Source organism: Oncorhynchus clarkii, chromosome 20, assembly GCF_045791955.1.
Source record: "Oncorhynchus clarkii lewisi isolate Uvic-CL-2024 chromosome 20, UVic_Ocla_1.0, whole genome shotgun sequence".
NCBI classification, from domain to species: domain Eukaryota; kingdom Metazoa; phylum Chordata; class Actinopteri; order Salmoniformes; family Salmonidae; genus Oncorhynchus; species Oncorhynchus clarkii.
This window is the reverse complement of record NC_092166.1, coordinates 5102483-5126722: the sequence shown is the minus strand read 5'-3', so window position 1 is coordinate 5126722 and position 24240 is coordinate 5102483. Positions and strand designations below refer to the sequence as shown.

General features: G+C 42.7%; 1 protein-coding gene across 1 annotated transcript; it reads right to left on the bottom strand.

Moving 5' to 3' along the window:
* Window positions 1–1005: 1005 nt before the first annotated feature.
* LOC139376547 (rho GTPase-activating protein 29-like) lies at window positions 1006–23720 on the bottom strand. Its single transcript, XM_071119266.1, has 4 exons — window positions 23507–23720; window positions 22106–22529; window positions 16223–16366; window positions 1006–1106 (listed from the first exon to the last, which is right to left on the bottom strand). Exons 2-4 carry the CDS (start codon window positions 22422–22424, stop codon window positions 1006–1008), a joined length of 564 nt encoding a protein of 187 aa, XP_070975367.1. The 5' UTR covers window positions 22425–22529; window positions 23507–23720.
* Between the last annotated feature and the right edge of the window lie 520 nt (window positions 23721–24240).

Below are 24240 nucleotides of genomic sequence, written 5' to 3'. Positions count from 1 at the left end.
CCAAGTGTGCAAGGCTAGAGGATAAAGACAAGTGTGCAAGGCTAGAGGATAACGCCAAGTGTGCAAGGCTAGAGGATAAAGCCAAGTGTGCAAGGCTAGAGGATAACGCCAAGTGTGCAAGGCTAGAGGATAACGCCAAGTGTGCAAGGCTAGAGGATAACGCCAAGTGTGCAAGGCTAGAGGATAAAGCCAAGTGTGCAAGGCTAGAGGATAAAGCCAAGTGTGCAAGGCTAGAGGATAAAGCCAAGTGTGCAAGGCTAGAGGATAAAGCCAAGTGTGCAAGGCTAGAGGATAAAGCCAAGTGTGCAAGGCTAGAGGATAAAGCCAAGTGTGCAAGGCTAGAGGATAAAGCCAAGTGTGCAAGGCTAGAGGATAAAGCCAAGTGTGCAAGGCTAGAGGATAACGCCAAGTGTGCAAGGCTAGAGGATAAAGCCAAGTGTGCAAGGCTAGAGGATAAAGACAAGTGTGCAAGGCTAGAGGATAAAGCCAAGTGTGCAAGGCTAGAGGATAAAGCCAAGTGTGCAAGGCTAGAGGATAAAGCCAAGTGTGCAAGGCTAGAGGATAAAGCCAAGTGTGCAAGGCTAGAGGATAAAGCCAAGTGTGCAAGGCTAGAGGATAAAGCCAAGTGTCCAAGGCTAGAGGATAAAGCCAAGTGTGCAAGGCTAGAGGATAAAGCCAAGTGTGCAAGGCTAGAGGATAAAGCCAAGTGTCCAAGTTAATATTAAACATTTCAATTAATTAATTGTTAATTGCAATTAAAGTTGCATATTTATGTAGACCACTGCCTAACAATGCTCAGTGTGGTTTAAGTGAAACGTTCATGTGGACATAGTACGAATGCTGAATAGGCTCAATGTTAACTATTACAATCAAGACTTGTTCGTTTGACTGTTAGCAGAAAGTATTGAGTGTTGTTGTCTACACCTTAAATCCCCCACCCTTGGACAAGAGGTTACTAAAAAGCCAACAGTGTTGAAAAAGGTCAAAGGTAAAAAAAAGTAATACTCACACATTGCCAAATGTGAATGCCAAAGTGTCAATGGACGCGTATATCTCGCCAAATATAGCAGTTTGGTTTTCCTGGTTGACCTCCTTGACGTTAATGCCTGTTGGAAAGTGATTAAAACCACATGAGAACTTCAACCAGAGACCAAGTCACATTCTTCAGCCAGTCAGCAAACAGGCAACAGAAAACAGTCAGAGCGTTAGCCTGGTCATAAAGATAAATAATGGACACACACACACACACACACACACACACACACAAAGATGGCTGTCATGTTAGATCAACACACGATTATTGCTTCATTCATTGGTCTGATTGAATTCAATTAACAGTCATTTCATTCGTTCATTATTTAATTCAATCATTCATTCATTGGGTCCTACAGTAAATGAAACATTTAAGAAATAAGCTACATGTATTAACTTCCTAGTTTCTGTAGATGCAGATAGTGAGGCAAATGTGTATTTGGTTGTATTATTATTTTGGTTTTCATGGACTTGAGAAAAGTTGTTGACCCTCCACAATCACTGTGACAACACCATTCAGTCATGACCTTCTCAGAACCATTAACTCACAAAATATAACCAGGGCATCGAGCTGTTCAAACATCCATGTATACCTCCAGAAAACATGCCACCAGAGGTCTCTTCGCGGTCCCCAAGTCCAGAACAGACTATGGGAAACACACAGTACTACACAGAGCCAAGACTACATGGAACTCTATTCCACAGTACTACATAGAGCCATGACTACATGGAACTCTATTCCACAGTACTACATAGAGCCATGACTACATGGAACTCTATTCCACAGTACTACATCGAGCCATGACTACATGGAACTCTATTCCACAGTACTACATAGAGCCATGACTACATGGAACTCTATTCCACAGTACTACATAGAGCCATGACTACATGGAACTCTATTCCACAGTACTACATAGAGCCATGACTACATGGAACTACATTCCACAGTACTACATAGAGCCATGACTACATGGAACTCTATTCCACAGTACTACATAGAGCCATGACTACATGGAACTCTATTCCACAGTACTACATAGAGCCATGACTACATGGAACTCTATTCCACAGTACTACATAGAGCCATGACTACATGGAACTCTACTCCACAGTACTACATAGAGCCATGACTACATGGAACTACATTCCACATCAGGTAAAGCAGTCAAATTAGATAAATAAAATACACCTTATGGAACAACGAGGACTGTGAAGAGACACACACACAGTAATATTGTTGTATGGTGGAATTATACATGTTGTATTGTAGATATGTTGTGGTGTAATGATGTTATATGATGTACTGTTTTATCTTTTGTTTTATATGTAATGTAAATGCCTTAATGTGTTTGGACCCCAGGAAGAGTAGCTGCTGCCTTGGCAGGAACTAATGGGGATCCATAATAAACCCCAGGAAGAGTAGCTGCTGCCTTGGCAGGAACTAATGGGGATCCATAATAAACCCCAGGAAGAGTAGTTGCTTCCTTGGCAGGAACTAATGGGGATCCCTAATAATCCCAGGAAGAGTAGCTGCTGCCTTGGCAGTAACTAATGGGGCTCCATAATAATCCCAGGAAGAGTAGCTGCTTCCTTGGCAGGAACAAAAGGGGGCTCCATAATAATCCCAGGAACAGTAGCTGCTGTCTTGGCAGGAACTAATGGGGATCCATAATAAACCCCAGGAAGAGTAGCTGCTGCCTTGGCAGGAACTAAAGGGGGATCCATAATAAACCCCAGGAAGAGTAGTTGCTGCCTTGGCAGGAACTAAAGGGGGATCCATAATAAACCCCAGGAAGAATAGTTGCTTCCTTGGCAGGAACTAATGGGGATCCATAATAAACCCCAGGAAGAGTAGCTGCTGCCTTGGCAGGAACTAATGGGGCTCCATAATAATCACAGGAAGAGTAGCTGCTGCCTTGACAGGAACTAATGGGGATCCCTAATAAACCACAGGAAGAGTAGCTGCTGCCTTGGCAGGAACAAACGGGGTCTCCATAATAAACCCCAGGAAGAGTAGCTGCTGCCTTGGCAGGAACTAATGGGGGATCCATAATAATCCCAGGAAGAGTAGCTACTGCCTTGGCAGGAACTAATGGGGGATCCATAATAAACCCCAGGAAGAATAGTTGCTTCCTTGGCAGGAACTAAATGGGGGATCCATAATAATCCCAGGAAGAGTAGCTACTGCCTTGGCAGGAACTAATGGGGGATCCATAATAAACCCCAGGAAGAGTAGCTGCTGCCTTGGCAGGAACTAATGGGGATCCATAATAAACCCAGAGGAAGAGTAGCTGCTGCCATGGCAGGAACTAAAGGGGATCCATAATAAACCCCGGGAAGAGTAGCTGCTGCCTTGGCAGGAACTAATGGGGATCCATAATAAACCCCAGGAAGAGTAGCTGCTTCCTTGACAGGAACTAATGGGGATCCATAATAAACCCCAGGAAGAGTAGCTGCTGCCTTGGCAGGAACTAATGGGGATCCATAATAAACCCCAGGAAGAGTAGTTGCTGCCTTGGCAGGAACTAAAGGGGGATCCATAATAAACCCCAGGAAGAGTAGCTGCTGCCTTGGCAGGAACTAATGGGGCTCCATAATAATCACAGGAAGAGTAGCTGCTGCCTTGGCAGGAACTAATGGGGCTCCATAATAATCACAGGAAGAGTAGCTGCTGCCTTGACAGGAACTAATGGGGATCCCTAATAAACCACAGGAAGAGTAGCTGCTGCCTTGGCAGGAACAAACGGGGTCTCCATAATAAACCCCAGGAAGAGTAGCTGCTGCCTTGGCAGGAACTAATGGGGGATCCATAATAATCCCAGGAAGAGTAGCTGCTGCCTTGACAGGAACTAATGGGGATCCCTAATAAACCACAGGAAGAGTAGCTGCTGCCTTGGCAGGAACAAACGGGGTCTCCATAATAAACCCCAGGAAGAGTAGCTGCTGCCTTGGCAGGAACTAATGGGGGATCCATAATAATCCCAGGAAGAGTAGCTACTGCCTTGGCAGGAACTAATGGGGGATCCATAATAAACCCCAGGAAGAATAGTTGCTTCCTTGGCAGGAACTAAATGGGGGATCCATAATAATCCCAGGAAGAGTAGCTACTGCCTTGGCAGGAACTAATGGGGGATCCATAATAAACCCCAGGAAGAGTAGCTGCTGCCTTGGCAGGAACTAATGGGGATCCATAATAAACCCAGAGGAAGAGTAGCTGCTGCCATGGCAGGAACTAAAGGGGATCCATAATAAACCCCGGGAAGAGTAGCTGCTGCCTTGGCAGGAACTAATGGGGATCCATAATAAACCCCAGGAAGAGTAGCTGCTTCCTTGACAGGAACTAATGGGGATCCATAATAAACCCCCAGGAAGAGTAGCTGCTGCCTTGGCAGGAACTAATGGGGATCCATAATAAACCCCAGGAAGAGTAGCTGCTGCCTTGGCAGGAACTAATGAGGATCCATAATAAACCCCAGGAAGAGTAGCTGCTGCCTTGGCAGGAACTAATGGGGATCCATAATAAACCCCAGGAAGAGTAGCTGCTGCCTTGACAGGAACTAATGGGGATCCATAATAAACCCCAGGAAGAGTAGCTGCTGCCTTGGCAGGAACTAATGGGGACCCATAATAAACCCCATGAAGAGTAGCTGCTGCCTTGGTAGGAACTAATGGGGATCCATAATAAACCCTAGGAAGAGTAGCTGCTGCCTTGGCAGGAACTAATGGGGATCCATAATAAACCCCAGGAAGAGTAGCTGCTGCCTTGACAGGAACTAAAGGGGATCCATAATAAACCCCAGGAAAAGTAGCTGCTGCCTTGACAGGAACTAATGGGGATCCATAATAAATACAAAACAGCAACCTGGGCAAAATTGTCACAAATATACTTTATACTGTAGATGGATACTAACAGGGACACAGTCAGGGTTGTCCCTTTGGACCAGAACAGTCAGGCCTGTCCCTATGGACCAGAACAGTCAGGGCTGTCCCTATGGACCAGAACAGTCAGGGCTGTCCCTATGGACCAGAACAGTCAGGGCTGTCCCTATGGACCAGAACAGTCAGGGCTGTCCCTATGGACGAAAACAGTCAGGGCTGTCCCTATGGACCAGAACAGTCAGGGTTGTCCCTATGGACCAGAACAGTCAGGGTTGTCCCTATGGACCAGAACAGTCAGGGTTGTCCCCATGGACCCAGAACAGTCAGGGCTGTCCCTATGGACCAGAACAGTCAGGGTTGTCCCCATGGACCCAGAACAGTCAGGGCTGTCCCTATGGACCAGAACAGTCAGGGTTGTCCCTATGGACCAGAACAGTCAGGGTTGTCCCCATGGACCCAGAACAGTCAGGGCTGTCCCTATGGACCAGAACAGTCAGGGTTGTCTCCATGGACCCAGAACAGTCAGGGCTGTCCCTATGGACCAGAACAGTCAGGGTTGTCCATATGGACCAGAACAGTCAGGGTGGTCCATTTGCAGCGTTTCTTTGTGTCCAAAAAATTTATTGTAAATCGTGTTGAAGCGCACTAGAAGAGAATGGTGCTAATAAAGCATCAGATTATTATCAGGTCATTTTCATACACGTTAATATATACGTTTCCAATTCATATGTACTAACAGGTCACAGACTCACTGAGCCGGTCAAGACTACAGCCATATATCCTTTCCTGTGAGCAGTCTGAAAATACACTGTCCAAATGCTTTGAAGGAATATTGAGGCCACAGAGACTCGACGACTCTTCCAGAAGATGGCGGCGCACACATTAGCTTTCTCACACAGGAAACAGTTCAGATCAGAGAGAGACAGAAGCCAGGCAGAGGAAGCCCAATAAAACATGCAGAGAGAGAGAGAGAGAGAGAGAGAGAGAGAGAAGAGGAATCAGACATCACATAGTAGCTTCCTGTCTCTCCGCCACAGGAAACGACTCAGGCAGCTTGAAATCTTAGACAACACTAGAGAAAAGCTTTAAAAAACAACCACTGCAACAACAAAACCAAAAAAACGTACCCACTCCGTCTCTCTGTCTAGTCAACGGTCTGTCCGGTCAATCGGAGAGCACACTCCTGGCTCTATTGTCTATGCTCTCCTCTGCCCTCCCAGTACAGAAGAGGAGTCTTGTCTTTCTTGACACTTACACTTTTTCCTTATGCAGCAGAGCCGACAAAAACCAAAAGACACAAAAACTGAAACAAAAAGTCAAATTTCTGGTCCCCTTCAAGACGGGGGTTGGAGAAGACGGGATCTCCACAGCCCACGTTCCAGGCCAGCACCTCAGGTGGCTGAGGGGGTGATAGGAGGTGTAGAGCGTGCCTCCCTGCCGTGCGCCTCCCTGCTGTGAACGCTAGACAGCTGCTGTGCTGTACTGGCCCCAGTAGAGGCAAGAGTGCGGAGTGTCTTCCTCAGGACATCCTGCAGTCCTACAACAATGATACCACCGCTGGCTGCCACCAATCACAACCCGCCAAATATGGGAACTGCATCATTCACGCCCAGGCCAGGACGCATTGTGGCTTTCCTTTCTTAAGAGCATGACAACACTCTCTGTGATCACAATGAGCCTGTTGCAGAGTTTCTCTTAGTGTGGTAGTTCTTCTGTCATTTGGTCTGTGATCACAATGAGCCTGTTGCAGAGTTTCTCTTAGTGTGGTAGTTCTGCTGTCATTCTGTCTGTGATCACAATGACAGACTGTATTTTTCTTGACAGAGGATGACAATTCATGGGCTCATCGGTGTATGATAAAGGGTATCCATTAAACGGCAAGTGTATTTCTTTATCGAGTGAAGAAAGGATTGAGAGAGAGACAGCAGAGAGAGCGAGACAGAGAGAGAGAGAGAGAGCGAGCAGAGAGAGAGAGAGAGAGAGACAGCAGAGAGAGCGAGCAGAGAGAGACAGCAGAGAGAGCGAGAGAGAGAGACAGCAGAGAGAGCGAGAGAGAGACAGCAGAGAGAGCGAGAGAGAGACAGCAGAGAGAGCGAGAGAGAGAGAGCAGAGAGAGCGAGAGAGAGAGACAGCAGAGAGAGAGAGAGAGAGACAGCAGAGAGAGCGAGAGCGAGAGAGAGACAGCAGAGAGAGCGAGAGAGAGAGACAGCAGAGAGAGCGCGAGAGAGAGAGACAGCAGAGAGAGCGAGAGAGAGAGAGACAGCAGAGAGAGCGAGAGAGAGAGACGCGAGAGAGAGCAGAGACAACTGTTTTAGAACACAATTAAACTGTGAAACTTTAAAAACTCTATAAACTCAGAACCCATAAAGCACAGTACAACAGCAAGCAGCTGACACTAATTGAAGAGTCTATAAACACAAACAACTTCTGGCAAAATTGGAAAAAACCTAGGAAAATCTAAACAAGAGGAATTAGAGAAACAAAAATGATGACGCTCTACAACATAAAATTGATGCAAAGACAAAACAATGCTAAAATCAGGAGAAATTTAATGGATTCGAAAACGCTATAAAATGACAATCAAAATCCATTGGACTCCAATTACTGACCAGGAGCTCTGTAAGAAACTACAGGCCCTCAAATAAAAAAAATAAAAAAATCATGCAGACCTGATGGCATTCTAAATGAGCTGCTCAAACTCACTAGTGCAAAAATAATTGATATTGGCTATATTAAAACTGTTTAATTTGATCCTGAGTGTAGGTTATTTCCCTGACATCTGGAATCAAGGACTCATAACTCCCATCTTTAAGAACAGAGACAAATTTGACCCTAACAATTACAGAGACATTTGTGTGAACAGTAAGCTGGGGAAGGTATTATGTAGTATTATAAATGTAAGAGTTCTAAACTTCCTTAATAAGCACAATGTCTTGAGTAAAAGACAAATTGGATTTATATCAAAAGAATGCATGACTGATCATATGTATCCCTCACACACCCTGATAGATAAACATGTCCACCAGCATTTGATTCTAATTGGCATACAGGACTGTTCTACAAAGTTACTGAAAGTGGTATAGGGGGTAAAACATGACATAATTAAATCAATGTACACTGGCAATACGTGCAGCATCAAAATTGGCAAGAAAATAACATAATTATTTAATCAGGGGCGGGGCCTTTGCCACGGTTGCAATCTGAGCCCTGCACTCTTCAATATTTACATCAAAGAATTGGCCACAATTCTAGAAAAATCCTCAGACCCTGGTGTTAGTCTCCACAATTCAGAGGTACTCTTCGCAGACGTCCTGTGCCTGCGGTCACCCACAGCACATGGCCTACAGCAGAGCCTGGACCTGCTAGAACAGTACTGCCAGACCTGGACCCTGGCAGTAAACCCCCAAAATACTGAAATAATGATTTTCCAGAGAAGATCCAGATCTCAGGGAATTAGACTCAAGTTCTCAAGTTCAAGTTCTCAATTGGTACAAAATATATAGGGTACTGCACACACTACAATTACTTAGGTTTAAAAACAATCTCAACTGGACACCTTAATGAGGCAGTGAATGAACTGAGGGAGAAAGCACGCAGGGCATTCTACATCATAAAAAGTTTATATAATTCTAATTGAAAATACCTTACGAAATGAATGTGTCATTGAACCAATAGCACTTCATGGCAGCAAGGTGTGGGGTCCACTTGCAAAACAATATTTCACCAAATGGGACAAACACCCCATTGAAACCCTGCATGCAGAGTTCTGTGAGATTCTCCTACATGTCCAGAGGAAAACTACAAACAATGCATGCAGGGCAGAATTAGGCCAATATCCACTAATAATAAAAAGAGGAATTAAGTTTTGGAAACAAGGCTACCTGCGGTCCTTACACTCTAACCACTAGGCGACCTGCCGTCCCTACACTCTAACCACTAGGCCTCTACCTGCCAAACCACTACCTGCTGCCCCATATAGTGCCAGGTCAGGATCTTCTCTGGTTTTAATTGGTCGATAAGAGCTGAGTGTCACGTGATGCTTAGGACATGTGTGTGTGTGTGTGTGTTTGTGTGTGTGTCCCGTAACTTCTGGCAAACACCCAAAGCCCCCAGGTGTCACAACTGCAAGACACACACAATCAAAGGATGTTTGGTTAACAGGAGACATGAATGACGCAGGACATACAAAGCTTCACCAGAGACTTATCAACAACCCTTTGACTCTTCATCTCCTACGTTCCACTAATTCATCCCTCTCTCTCCTTGCTGGTGTCCAAGCAGAACTCACCGCCTAGTGGCCAGCATTAGGAACTGTATGACATTTTTTATTTAATTTTTATCGAAAGCTGTTTTTATAATAAGGTGATGGAACAATAAAGTTGATTCAATTTCAAATACCCCTCTTGCTACATTCGATATTTCCACTAGAGTGAATGAACTGAAGAACCTGACAGGATCAATGGTTTCCATGGTGATGACGCTTCTTGGTCTCCTTCTGAATTATAAGCACATTTTAAAAAGCGCCTCTCACATCGTAAACATGAAGGAGATGAAACATTCTTAAAAGCGCCAAAATGCTGTTCGGGACGCATCAATAGATAAGCTGGTGTCTGCTAGACAAAAAAAATAAATTAAATAATTTGATGCTTATTTTAACAATGAAAGGGCAAGGAAATCGGTCAAATTAAAATAAATTTGGACCTAATCTGTGATTTCACATGACTGGGAATCCAGATATGCATCAGTTGGTCACAAAAGTAGGGGCGTGGATCAGAAAACCAGTCAGTCTCTGGTGTGAATAACATTTGCCTCATGCACCGCGACACATCTCCTTTGCACACAGTTGATCAAGCTGTTGATTGTGGCCTGTGGAATGTTGCTGGATACTGGCGGGAACTGGAACACGTCGATCCAGAACATTCCAAACATGCTCAACGGGTGACAGCTGAGTATGCAGGTCTTGGGAAAATGTTCAGCTTCCAGGAATCTAATGGCACGACAATGGGCCTCAGGATCGCTTCACGGTATCTCTGTTCATTCAAATTTCTAAATCGAGAAAATGCAATTGTTTTCGTTGTCCGTAGCATATCCCAGATCATCTGCCCGGTACAGTTGAAAGAAAAAAGAAACTGGGATTCATCCGTGAAGAGAACATTTCTCTAGCGTGCCAAAAGGCCATCAAAAAGGTGACCATTTGCCCACTGAAGTCGGTTACGACAACGAACAGCAGTCAGATCAAGACCCTGGTGAAGACAAACGAGCGCGAAGGTGAGCTTCCCTGAGATGGTTTCTGACAGTGAGCTGGATGTGGAGGTCCTGGGTTGGCGTGGTTACACGTCAGTGGCGGTCGCTGCCGTTTAAGACGAGGGAGGACGCACATTTATTTTCCATGAACACGACCTTATTTCTATTACAGCATATTGGATGACTGTCATTCATAGTTCATTCACCCAGTTCAATGTAACAGTGATAGGTTTAGGTTACTGTCATTCACCCAGTTCAATGTAACAGTGATAGGTTTAGGTTACTGTCATTCATATTCACCCAGCTCAATGTAACAGTGATAGGTTTAGATTACTGTCATTCACCCAGTTCAATGTAACAGTGATAGGTTTAGGTTACTGTCATTCATAGTCCATTCACCCAGCTTAATGTAACAGTGATAGGTTTAGGTTACTGTCATTCATAGTCCATTCACCCAGTTCAATGTAACAGTGATAGGTTTAGGTTACTGTCATTCATAGTCCATTCACCCAGTTCAATGTAACAGTGATAGGTTTAGATTACTGTCATTCACCCAGTTCAATGTAACAGTGATAGGTTTAGGTTACTGTCATTCATATTCCAGTCACCCAGTGCAATGTAACAGTGATAGGTTTAGGTTACTGTCATTCATATTCCATTCACCCAGTTCAATGTAAAACATCGATAGGTTTAGGCTACTCCATGATACTAGAATGTTCCCTATCCCCATCATGAGGTTGCTACAACCTAGCCTATGAATGAAAGTTTACAACGTTACAGTACCAGTCAAAATTTGGACACACCTACCCGTGTTTTTCTTTATTTTCTACATTGTAGAATAATAGTGAAGACATCTAAACTAGGAAATAACACATATAGAATCATGTAGTAACCAAAAAAAGTGTTAAACGAATCAATATGTATTTTATATTTGAGATTCTTCAAAGTAGCCACCCTTTGCCTTGATGACAGCTTTGTACACTCTTGGCATTCTCTCAACCAGCTTCATGAGGTAGTCACCTGGAATGCATTTCAATTAACAGGTGTGCCTTGTTAAAAGTTCATTTGTGGAATTTCTTTCCTTCTTAATGCGTTTGAGCCAATCAGTTGTGCCGAGTTCAATTATAATCCACATTTCCTGTTGCTGCAGGGTTATTTTCATGCTTTAGCAAAAAGGCTCAAATGAAAATTCTGTATGTAGCCTAGCAGATATTTATAATATGGAAAATGTATGGTAGAGAACCTTCAGTAGCAAGTAGTTTGTCTAACTAGCATGAGTATACCTACTTCCTCCCTCCCTCCACACACACACCAGCCCTTCCCCGCCCTGTTGCGCAGCATAGCAGCACCGGCCCTGCCAATTCACACAGAAAACAAGATTATTTTCCCCACACAAAACAATATTATTCAAAAAGAGAGAAAAAAATAAATAATGAAATGCTCATCCATATTGTGTGTGATGCGCGGGTTTGGTGAAGTAGTAAGAGGATGAGAGCCGTGCCCGGCTATGTTATGATGTGATGATTGTGAGGCGCCGTACAAATCAGACCGTCACAAGACGGGGTCTTCAAATAGGACTACGGCACATCAAAAGGGAACTGGAGCCCACTGTTCAGATGGGTTAAATGGAAACTGGAGCCCACTGTTTAGATGGGTTACATGGGAACTGGAGCCCACTGTTGAGATGGGTTAAATGGGAACTGGAGCCCACTGTTGAGATGGGTTAAATGGGAACTGGAGCCCACTGTTGAGATGGGTTAAATGGGAACTGGAGCCCACTGTTGAGATGGGTTAAATGGGAACTGGAGCACACTGTTGAGATGGGTTACATGGGAACTGGAGCCCACTGTTCAGATGGGTTAAATGGGAACTGGAGCCCACTGTTGAGATGGGTTAAATGGGAACTGGAGCCCACTGTTGAGATGGGTTAAATGGGAACTGGAGCCCACTGTTGAGATGGGTTACATGGGAACTGGAGCCCACTGTTGAGATGGGTTAAATGGGAACTGGAGCCCACTGTTGAGATGGGTTACATGGGAACTGGAGCCCACTGTTGAGATGGGTTAAATGGGAACTGGAGCCCACTGTTCAGATGGGTTAAATGGGAACTGAAATCTGGACACTGACTGAAGGTCTATAACCTCACACATAGACTAATATAATATAACCTGTAGGTCTACAACCTCACACATAGACTAATATAACATAAACTATAGGTCTTAATAACCAATCACATAGACTAATATAACAAACTATAGGTCTTAATAACCTCACACATAGACTAATATAATATAACCTGTAGGTCTACAACCTCACACATAGACTAATATAATATAACATAACCTGTAGGTCTACAACCTCACACATAGACTAATATAACATAAACTATAGGTCTTAATAACCTCACACATAGACTAATATAACATAAACTATAGGTCTTAATAACCTCACACATAGACTAATATAACAAACTATAGGTCTTAATAACCTCTCACATAGACTAATATAATATAACCTGTAGGTCTACAACCTCACACATAGACTAATATAACAAACTATAGGTCTTAATAACCTCTCACATAGACTAATATAATATAACCTGTAGGTCTACAACCTCACACATAGACTAATATAATATAAACTATAGGTCTTAATAACCTCACACATAGACTAATATAACATAAACTATAGGTCTTAATAACCTCACACATAGACTAATATAATATAACCTGTAGGTCTACAACCTTCATGCATCCAAGCCGAACTGAAATCTGATCAGAAACATGTTGGGTCGTTTTCCCCCCCCACACATCTTTCCATTTCCTTTACAACCGGTGTGGACTGATGTCTTGATCTTTTCAAAATGTTTCTCCCCGGTCCCTAAACATCTTTCCATTTCCTTTATAACCGGTGTGGACTGATGTCTTGATCTTTTCAAAATGTTTCTCCCCGGTCCCTAAACATCTTTCCATTTCCTTTACAACCGGTCGGACTGATGTCTTGATCTTTTCAAAATGTTTCTCCCCGGTCCCTAAACATCTTTCCATTTCCTTTACAACCGGTGTGGACTGATGTCTTGATCTTTTCAAAATGTTTCTCCCCGGTCCCTAAACATCTTTCCATTTCCTTTACAACCGGTCGGACTGATGTCTTGATCTTTTCAAAATGTTTCTCCCCGGTCCCTAAACATCTTTCCATTTCCTTTACAACCGGTGTGGACTGATGTCTTGATCTTTTCAAAATGTTTCTCCCCAGTCCCTAAACATCTTTCCATTTCCTTTACAACCGGTCGGACTGATGTCTTGATCTTTTCAAAATGTTTCTCCCCGGTCCCTAAACATCTTTCCATTTCCTTTACAACCGGTGTGGACTGATGTCTTGATCTTTTCAAAATGTTTCTCCCCGGTCCCTAAACATCTTTCCATTTCCTTTACAACCAGTCGGACTGATGTCTTGATCTTTTCAAAATGTTTCTCCCCGGTCCCTAAACATCTTTCCATTTCCTTTACAACCGGTCGGACTGATGTCTTGATCTTTTCAAAATGTTTCTCCCCGGTCCCTAAACATCTTTCCATTTCCTTTACAACCGGTCGGACTGATGTCTTGATCTTTTCAAAATGTTTCTCCCCGGTCCCTAAACATCTTTCCATTTCCTTTACAACCGGTGTGGACTGATGTCTTGATCTTTTCAAAATGTTTCTCCCCGGTCCCTAAACATCTTTCCATTTCCTTTACAACCGGTGTGGACTGATGTCTTGATCTTTTCAAAATGTTTCTCCCCGGTCCCTAAACATCTTTCCATTTCCTTTACAGCCGGTCGGACTGATGTCTTGATCTTTTCAAAATGTTTCTCCCCGGTCCCTAAACATCTTTCCATTTCCTTTACAACCGGTCGGACTGATGTCTTGATCTTTTCAAAATGTTTCTCCCCGGTCCCTAAACATCTTTCCATTTCCTTTACAACCGGTCGGACTGATGTCTTGATCTTTTCAAATCTTTTCAAAATGTTTCTCCCCGGTCCCTAAACATCTATGCAGATATGACCGAGAATCATTTAATTGACATGGGTAAAGTTACACATTCATTCTCTTAGTTATGACGTCCTGGTGAACCAGGCTTTATTTAATCTTCTAGGGCAACATATGACAAAAAATAAAGTTGCATGTATCTAATTATAGACAAGTTGACTACTAAAAATGTCAGATATTATAAGCAGAAACATATCTAAATGAGACAACAACAAAAAATCTCAAATCTTCTCAATGCTGCCTGCAACAGTAACTATTGTCAGTGCATGCATGGCCGACAGTTGCTAGTCAGAGCACCTCCTGAACGAGTATTAATTCTGCTGTAGAATTAATTACGGCCAGGTCGAACGACTAAAATGAACTGAAAAAAATATATATATATTTATATCTCGAGTCTGTAAACAGTTGTTCAAAAAGAAAGAATGGTTGGCAAACTGCTCCTCACTAGGACCCGGCTCAGCAAGCAATGAGCTGACTTTCCCCCCCGCCCCCCGAACAGTTTTCAACAGAATAAAAAAAAAACGACATCCCAGTTTCCTTCAACCATACTGTTGATTGATCAAGAAAGATCCTTTTGACTCTGGACTGCGCTGGGACACATCTGTTAAGAGTTGGTAGTTGGCACCTAGGACTTTTAACTGTTTCTGAAATGTTGTCGATGTGAGAATAAATGATAATTGTTTACACAGTGCCACGCTGACGAAAGGCATTCTTAGTTTCTACTTTCTACAAACCAATATGTGATCATTCCGCAGAGGGAGAGATTCTTCTCTTGGCTTCAGCACAAGAATGTTCCAGAAGTTTGTAGATCTGCATACCAAATGGCACCCTATTCCCTAAATAGTGCACTACTTTAGACCAGAGTCTATAGGGCAGTAGTGCACTACTTTAGACCAGGGTCTATGGGGCAGTAGTGCACTACTTTAGACCAGGGTCTATGGGGCAGTAGTGCACTACTTTAGACCAGAGTCTATAGGGCAGTAGTGCACTACTTTAGACCAGAGTCTATAGGGTAGTAGTGCACTACTTTAGACCAGAGTCTATAGGGCAGTAGTGCACTACTTTAGACCAGAGTCTATAGGGCAGTAGTGCACTACTTTAGACCAGAGTCTATAGGGCAGTAGTGCACTACTTTAGACCAGAGTCTATAGGGCAGTAGTGCACTGCTTTAGACCAGAGTCTATAGGGCAGTAGTGCACTACTTTAGACCAGAGTCTATAGGGCAGTAGTGCACTACTTTAGACCAGAGTCTATAGGGCAGTAGTGCACTACTTTAGACCAGAGTCTATAGGGAAGTAGTGCACTACTTTAGACCAGGGTCTATAGGGCAGTAGTGCACTACTTTAGACCAGGGTCTATGGGGCAGTAGTGCACTACTTTAGACCAGGGTCTATAGGGCAGTAGTGCACTACTTTAGACCAGGGTCTATAGGGCAGTAGTGCACTACTTTAGACCAGAGTCTATAGGGCAGTAGTGCACTACTTTAGACCAGGGTCTATAGAGCAGTAGTGCACTACTTTAGACCAGGGTCTATAGGGCAGTAGTGCACTACTTTAGACCAGGGCCCATAGGGAATAAACATGTATATGTAGACCTAAATATCTTCTTTCCTGAACGTTCAACAGTACAGAGTTGGAGAAAACCAAGTCATATCATCCAAAAGAACTAATCGGACGTGTGGATGAGGTGGCCTGTGTGGTCTGACGGTTAGAGCCGCAGACCACAGCATGTACACCAGGGGAGGCTGCTCAGAGGAGGACGGCTCATAACAATGGCTGGAACAGAGTGAAGGGAAAGGCATCAAACACCTGGAAAGATTGTGTTTGATACCATTCCACTATATACTTCATACTATATATCCAGCCATAGCCAGCCATAGCCACGAGCGTGTCCTCCCAAATTAAGGTAGAACCAACCTCCTGTGAAAAATAACAATATAACAAATATAAATCCGACCTTTGACTTGACCTCTCTCCTACCTTTCCTGTCCTGTCCTATCTATATATATAATTAAATGAAAATATGAGGATACTAACCTTTGACCTTAGCGATGACGGTGCCAGCGGCCCTGAGGATGTCTACAGAGTTGAGGGTGTGGTGTTTACCGATGACAGACTTGAGAACTCGCAGCAGCTCTCCCAACCTCTCCTGTACCCGCTGGGGGAGAGCATCACGGGACTCTGGAAGAGGAGGAAAAAAAAGAGTCAATGTGTCAAGTAAAATCTTTTAACAGAAGAGTCGATAACTTCATTACGTAGTTGTCATAGCCGTCCTGGCTTTCTGGGGGGGGGGGGGGGGGGAGATGAGAAAGAGAAACAGAGTAGAGTATTGACATCAATTAAAACATAGGAAAGAGATCTGAAACAATAATGATCCCACCACTAACACTGGCAGCTGCGTCATTCAAGGCCATAGAAGAAGCCATTGTTCCCCACTGACAAGCCTGTAGGATGTGTGATCACCATCAGCCTGTTAGGTCTAGTGCCGTGCTCACGTGTCCAAAGGGGGGGGGGGGACGACGACTTCCGAGCGTTCATATGCTCGGTAAGGAACACAAGAACCATTCTCACTATTGACAGTTGAAATCGCGGCCATGTTTGTTGCTATTTTCAGTGGTACGTGACGTCAGAGTTCAGCATGTGGGAAAGATCGGGGTCCAGAGATCATACCCGAGTTTCCAAGTTGGAGAGGTCGTTCAACGTGCATTTCTCCCAGTAAGAAGGTCGTGTTTACAAAGTTCCAGACATGACGTGAAAAGTGGCATACGTGCTTTGGAGTGAATTATACTTTGTATTTTTGACTAGATTAGAAAAAGGTGTTAGCTTGGAATTTTGTCCGTTTGTAATTTTACCACAATAGATTCTAGGTTACATAACAGCCATGTAGAATCTGTAGGTTAAATCAGAACTATGACCTGTTCCATATTGACCCTCAGGTCACCTGCAGAGAACACCTGGCATTGTTTTAGTGTTTACACTAGCACCCACACACGAGACAGCAATAACGTAGTTAGTAATGTCATTAGATGGAGGCATCTGTCACGTTTCTGTCTCTAAACTGGGGTTGTGTAATACAGGAAACTACAGCAGTCGCGGTCAAGAGATACTGCCAACGACCGTTTGTGATGAAAATGTCGTGTTCCACTTTAGTCGACAAGTAAAATAAATGGCTTTGTTTTGTTTTTAAATTAAAGAAAAGTAAAACAATCTCGCTGTACAGAGCAACAAGTGACGATTAAGTTCAATGTTTGGCACAAATGAGGCCAATCAGGTGATAGGCTAGTACTTAGACAAAGGGTAGGCTAGTCCATCCTTCACTATGAACAGTATTAAGGATCACCCCTGAATTCTAACAGGGTTGTTGACAGCTACCCAGTGTGGGCAGAAACAACTGAAAGGGGATGTTTCGTTGTCTCTGTGTGGAGTAAATCAGCAGTGGGTCTTGATCAGCGTCCCAAATAGCACCCAATATAGTGCACTAGTTTTGACCAGACTCCATTGGGATCTGTATAGAGATATATATATATATAGAGAGAGAATAGGGATCCATTTGGGACAAGCCCTATGGCTTTGGTAAGAAGAGAAATGAGTAGGAGCCTAGTTCTATAGTAATCTGCTGTGGGTCCCAGGGATATTGGCACCAGACAGTAGGTGAGTTCATGTCTGAGTGTCTCACCCACTGTTTAGGACTGACTGACGATATGATACAGCGCCTTGCAAAAGTATTCACCCCCCTTGGCGCTTTTTCTCTTCTGTTTCATTACAACTGTCATGACGTTGGCCTGGGGGGTAGGTTTATGACAGTCATAAATACCTCTCCCCAACCTTTTTCCTCTCTCTACACTACTGATGTGACTATTGAAAATCCCTTGGTTAACATAGAGATTCTGGGAACATCAGAAGGTGGGGGGGAAATGAACTATATTCTGGTAATCCGACCAATTGAACATATGCGGTGGTACTTAATGAATATGATGTCAGTTCGGTTGTCATCTGAGACATTCTCATCAATGATAGGATGACATAAACTCTACAGTGGAAAGTCTGCACATTGTAGTTATCGGATTCACATGGAATTGTTGTTCAATGTCAATGTTTGAATACAAAATTATTGGTGAAGAGATGAAATGTAATATTAGCTTCCAAATGAGAGATTTGGGTTTTCATAAGGTTAGGTTAGGGCTCTGCTCAATCAGTGGCCCGCCCCTGTGAAGAGACATATATGGGCTATAAAACTTTTCAAACACACCCTTCTCGCTCCACTATATAAAGCCTTGATGAAAATGTAACCTCCGGTTCCAAGTATGTGAGGTCTGCAGCCTCTGGTTAAAAGGACTAACATGTCAACTACAGAACTAAGCCAACCTCAGCGTGAGCTTTGGTTGCGAATGGTATGAACTTTGAACTCTTATTCACTACAGAAGTGATACCTCCTAGCCGTTGAGTTAGCAACAGCAGCTGCAAACGTGGGCTAGGAAAGAACAGACAGAGTATCCCGTCTACCACACAACAACGTTACTACAACGTATTCAATTTACCACATTCTTCAAAGGACAAAGGACTCGGTTGGGCAACACGGCCTTCCATCTACCACCAACCTACTGAAGCGCAGCTCAGAGTAAATATTTATTGCATTTTCCTTTTCCAAATGGGCGGTAATTTAGAATGCATAAGATACTGTATTTACGATAGCATAGCTTCTCCCTTTGTCCCTCAGTCTTCCCGCTCTTTCACTCAACCCAGCCCCTTCTCTTTTGTGTAACTAGCCGTCATATCTGTTCCGCCCGCTAGGGACGTTTTCCTTTATGACGTAATTTGTAATCAAGTTATGATTTAATTATGTGTATGTGTAATTCTGTGTGATTAGTTAGGTATTTAGTAAATAAATAAATAATTAAACCCAATTTTGTATTGCTGATTCAACTTATAAGCCAGGGTTCGTGAAGATAACCAAGAACTTACAACTTTCAGATGAGACTGAATTAAGGTGACGATTAATATTGACTGCTATTGATGTCAAATATTACTAGGTCTTTAAGAGTTTATTCGGAAGATAACAGCTCTATAAATATTATTTTGTGGTGCCCCGACTCTAGTTAATTACATTTACATGATTAGCTTAATCAGGTAATATTAATTAAGGAGAAAGGATTTTATAGAATAGCATGTCATATCACTTAGCCAAAGACCTATAATTGAAATAGATTTTTTTTCACTTAATCCGGCATAGCAAAAGACACGACACAACCTATAATTGAAATAGATTTTTATTTGGATTTCAACGGACATACACAAAATAGTCCAAAATAGTTTCATCTGTTCTGTGTCTAAGTGTCACATGATCTCGGTATACATACACCTGTTCTGAAAGGCCCCAGAGTCAACAACACCAGTAAGCAAGGGGCACCACCAAGCAAGCATCACTATGAAGACCAAGGCGCTCTCCAAACAGGTCAGGGACAAAGTTGTGGAGAAGTACAGATCAGGGTTTTATTATTTTTAAAATATTAGAAACTTTGAACATCGCTCCGAGCACCATTAAATCCATTATTAAAAAATAGAAAGAATATGGCACCACAACAAACCTGCCAAGAGAGGGCCGCCCACCAAAACTCACAGACCAGGCAAGGAGGGCATTAATCAGAGAGGCAACAAAGAGACCAAAAATAACCCTGAAGGAGCTGCAGAGCTCCACAGCGGAGATTGGAGTATCTGTCCATAGGACCTCTTTAAGCCGTACACTCCACAGAGCTGGGCTTTACGGAAGAGTGGTCAGAAAAAGCCATTGCTTAAAGAAAAAAATAAGCAAACACGTTTGGCGTTTACCAAAAGGAATGTGGGAGACTCCCCAAACATACGGAAGGTACTCTGGTCAGATAAGAACAAATTCTTATTTACAATGACGGCCTACACCGGCCAAACCCTGACCCAGCGATGCTTGGCCAATTGTGCGCCACCCTATGGGACTCCCAATCACAGCCAGTTGTGATACAGCCTGAAATCAAACCAGGGTCTGTAGTGTCTGTAGTGTAGGGTCTGTAGTGAAGCCTCTAGCACTGAGATGCAGTGCCTTAGACCACTGCGCCACTCTGGAGCCCTGTACTAAGCCTATGGTAGCTAGAGGTAGGCCTATCAATTCTTACAACATGATACAGAAAGAGCCCCGCCCCCTCTCACACCAAGCCCCGCCCTCCTGTCACTCAAGGAGAGAGCAGTTTCTCGACCACGTGAGTCTAGAGAACTTTCTTGCCGTTCCCTCTGTATGGTCAGATGGATGCAGAGAGATGTTGGTGACATGCTGCTTTCCACAAGCCTTCTAGAATTACACTATTAGTTTGTATCCTACTGTCTGCTAGTTTGTCTATTCTTAGCAAGGTGTTGTTAGAAATACATTTTGTTAACCGCTAATGCTAATCAATCGTTAGTTAGCTGCAAACGTAGCTAGCTAGCGAATACAGCCTGGTACTAGTGCTGGTGTAGACCTAGATAAGCACGTTGTTTGTGCAACGGTATCTTCTAAATCAGAGAGGAATAGGCGAAGCATGAATATGCTAGCTAGCTATATGGAAGTAAGAAAACTTAATGTAACATCTAATTAGGTTCTCCTGGAAACATGACCAACACTTTGGTTCCTACCCTGTCAATAACTCCTCCCTGGATTATTAATTAATTGTCATGTCAAACAACAATGGATTCAAGGTGCTGCACACGATATTCCAACTATAGAATTAAAACAATAATTCTATTTCCATGACTCCAACAGTTCATCAAATAACTAGGCCTACATTTTTGCCCATATTATGGAGCCCTGCGTGACACAGTGTGGAAATTATGATAAAAGTGCAGAAATGTATAAATAATTTTAGTTTGGAGTTGGATTGAAACATTATAAAACATTGAGAATGGAAAAAAAAACCCATTGAAATCACTTATATTTTATATGTGTTCCCCTTAGATCATCAAGCATTTTTATAACTTTTTTATTATTAAAAACAAAATACCATCAAAAATATTGTGATATGATATTTTGGCCCTGAATTGTGGGGGGAAAAGATGTTTTCAAAGCAACTACGGTTATTCTAGCAACATAGAGGAGAGTCACAGCTTTCTGGGAGTATATTGTTTATTTATCACCTCCTCAATATTGAGTTCACGGCACCAGCCAGAGTAGGCGTAGTATTGTTTGATGCAACACTGATAGCCATGTAGGGTAATTGAGTAATCTATCTAGCAACACATTTTATATTTAAAGTTAATCTAGTGTTTTGAAGTACCCACTTTCTCAGGTGGTGAAATAATATAGCCTAGGCCAATATACAAAGAAGTTGGCAAATTAAATCTGATCATTCTGGATCATATTTTGACAGGTTGCACAGCAAAATATCAATCAATCATTCCTTGGATATTAGATGAAATAGCTTGTCTAGAGCCCTGCACTAATGACAAGTAACTAATTTATTGTTGTATTTATCATTATCGCGTAAAATGTATATATTTATCGCGATGTGACGTTTTGGACCTGATTCTGTGGAATCACTGACCCAGCGGACAGGACAAGGGGGATAGATGGGAGCGCTAAGCTAACGTTGTGCCAGCACCGAGGTAGTCAACCCTCTCCCAAGAGCTGACACTCAACTGATTAGCTAGGCTGGCTGGAACAAGCTTTTTGTTATAACTTTTGTTATACAGACTGACAGAAAACACAAACATTACTTATTCTGTGAAACCTTGGCACGAGATATGCTACTGTAGTTAGCCTAAAAAAACATGACAACCAACCAACCAATCACCCACCCTGCCACACACTAAGTACTAGTACTGAGGTCTATAACTTCCTTTCTGGTCTCACCTATAGGTTGCCATTTGGTTCAAAGTTGTGCACTAAGTAGGGAATAGGGGGCCATTTTGGCACTGACTCACCTTTAGAGTGGCAGGTTTCTTTAAGGCTGAGCAGCACGTCTGCAAACCTCCGCACGTCGTTCAACAGCTGCATGACGTAGTCCGGATCCGCCCCAGGCGCTCCTGCCACGGTGAACCCCAGCCCCACACTCCCCAGAGGAGGCCTGGAGCTCCGGCCCATGTCCCAGGTCTTTGTCGACCCAGTCGACGGTGACCCTGTGTTGGGGTTGGAGAAGCGAGACAGGCCCTGGGTGGAGCTGGAGCGATGCTGTTTGGTCTGTTTAGTATTACTCTCTCCTCCTCCTCTTCCTCCTCCAGTGTCACTGCTCTTCCGTAACATCCCAGCGGGTCACTGCCACCGGTGAAACTACCTAGAATACGCTACGTTCCACTGGCCGGTGTTACACCCCATATGGGTGGTCCAGACCGGTCCCGGTTTGGGGCCCTGAAAAAAACAGAGGCTGTGTCCTTTTATTTGTTCTACTACATTTACAAAATAGTTATTTAACTTTCTTTTCCTTTTCTGTCATATCACATGTTTGTTTTGTTTTGTAAATACATTTATATAGCTTGTATTAATAACATGAAGATAAAAACCTAGCCAATTACCAGGGTTGGGTAGGTACATTTCTAAACGTAAATCTGTTACAGTTACAAGTTACCTGTCCAAAAAATCGTAATCAGTAACGGTAATGTAATGTAATCTGATTATTTGCAGTTGCTTTCTCCTTAATAAGATATATTAGAAGAAGACAAAAATGATCCATCAAACGCATTTGGTGTGTCATCATAGTAGTCGAGGTCACGTTTGCTCAGGTGGAAAAAAGAACTTAAAACATGCCTCTTATTTTCAATGCCGAATTGAATGTCATTAATCAGAAAACTTAAGGTGTCATAATATATATATATATATATATATATATAAATATATATATAAAAAAATCTTCCAGCAAACATCCTTTCTGAATTGAAAAGTCATCCAACGTGTAATTATATAGTTTTTTCCAAAAAAGTATTAGAAATCTGATTACAATGATTTAGCTGGTAACGCAACAGAATACAGGTAGGTAGTTCTTTGTAATCAGATTACATGTAATCGGTTTCTCCCCAACCCCCCGGTAATTACAGCGCAGTTCGTAAACCCACGTTACATTGTTCTTACAACTGAATGGATTTGTTTTTAATAAGGCGACTGTAAAACAAAACGACACCCGACATAGACTACATTTTACATTAAAAAAAGAAGCAGCTCAACGCCCATTTATTTTGTGGAATTAAAAGTAAATGATAAAACTCTAAACCAAAATTACCTGATCCAAAAAAAGCTATTCATAAATTGCGACTAACGTTAAAGCTAACTCGAATGGTGCCCTGGCCTGTAGCCTTTCTTATTGCGATCAAAAAACAACAACATAAACTCACCTGGCTTGTACTTCAATAGTATTGCAACCAAAATTCTCAAGAAATGTTTTTTTATCCTTCATTAAAATCCACCCCAGGAAAAAAAGAGAGAGAAAAGTCTGTTTTTTTCGGGAGGAGAATAGCTTTGTTCGTGTGTGTGTTTATCAGAGGGTTTTTGTTGAGCAACGCTGAGAGTGAAGCTCTGCGGTCACAACTCTCCGTTTACTCGTCCAGCTTCAATCATGTGACTTTGAAAACGACTTGTTCACTGGCAGACTGAAGGACAAAACGCTTCTTCTAACGTCGCTTTTATTCTACTGCGCTTCTCGTCTTCAACTCTGCTGAAATGTTGTTGTTTTTATTTTACACCGTGAACACCGTGAACCGCGACTGCCTGGTGTTGTTGCTATTTTAAAATCCCTGTAAATAAAGTGTTATGTGGAATATTCAGTGATCATTACTGAGTTATATAGCGTAACATAACTGCGGGAAGAAGGGGGTGCTGAGAGTGAAGTCTGACATTTTTTATCTGAAATTAAAAATATATATTAATAAAATAAAAATAATTCATAAAAGTACTGGGCCTTTACTAGTCCTGTATTAGCTTACCACCCTATCTTCTAATAACGGCTTTGTGAGTGTTTAAGTCACTTTAGTAACACTGTCTGTAATCACAGATAACGCATTTTACTGAACCACACAAATCAAATTTTATTTGTCACATACACATGGTTAGCAGATGTTAATGCGAGTGT

What these genes read in the sequence shown, in the direction of transcription:
- LOC139376547 (XM_071119266.1), bottom strand. Translation starts at nt 22,424, where the DNA reads ATGTTACGGAAGAGCAGTGACACTGGAGGAGGAAGAGGAGGAGGAGAG. An exon ending in AGAAACCTGCCACTCTAAAG is followed by an intron (nt 16,367 to 22,105) that starts GTGAGTCAGTGC and finishes CTCCTCTTCCAG; the next exon opens with AGTCCCGTGATGCTCTCCCC. An exon ending in CGTCATCGCTAAGGTCAAAG is followed by an intron (nt 1,107 to 16,222) that starts GTTAGTATCCTC and finishes ACTTTCCAACAG; the next exon opens with GCATTAACGTCAAGGAGGTC.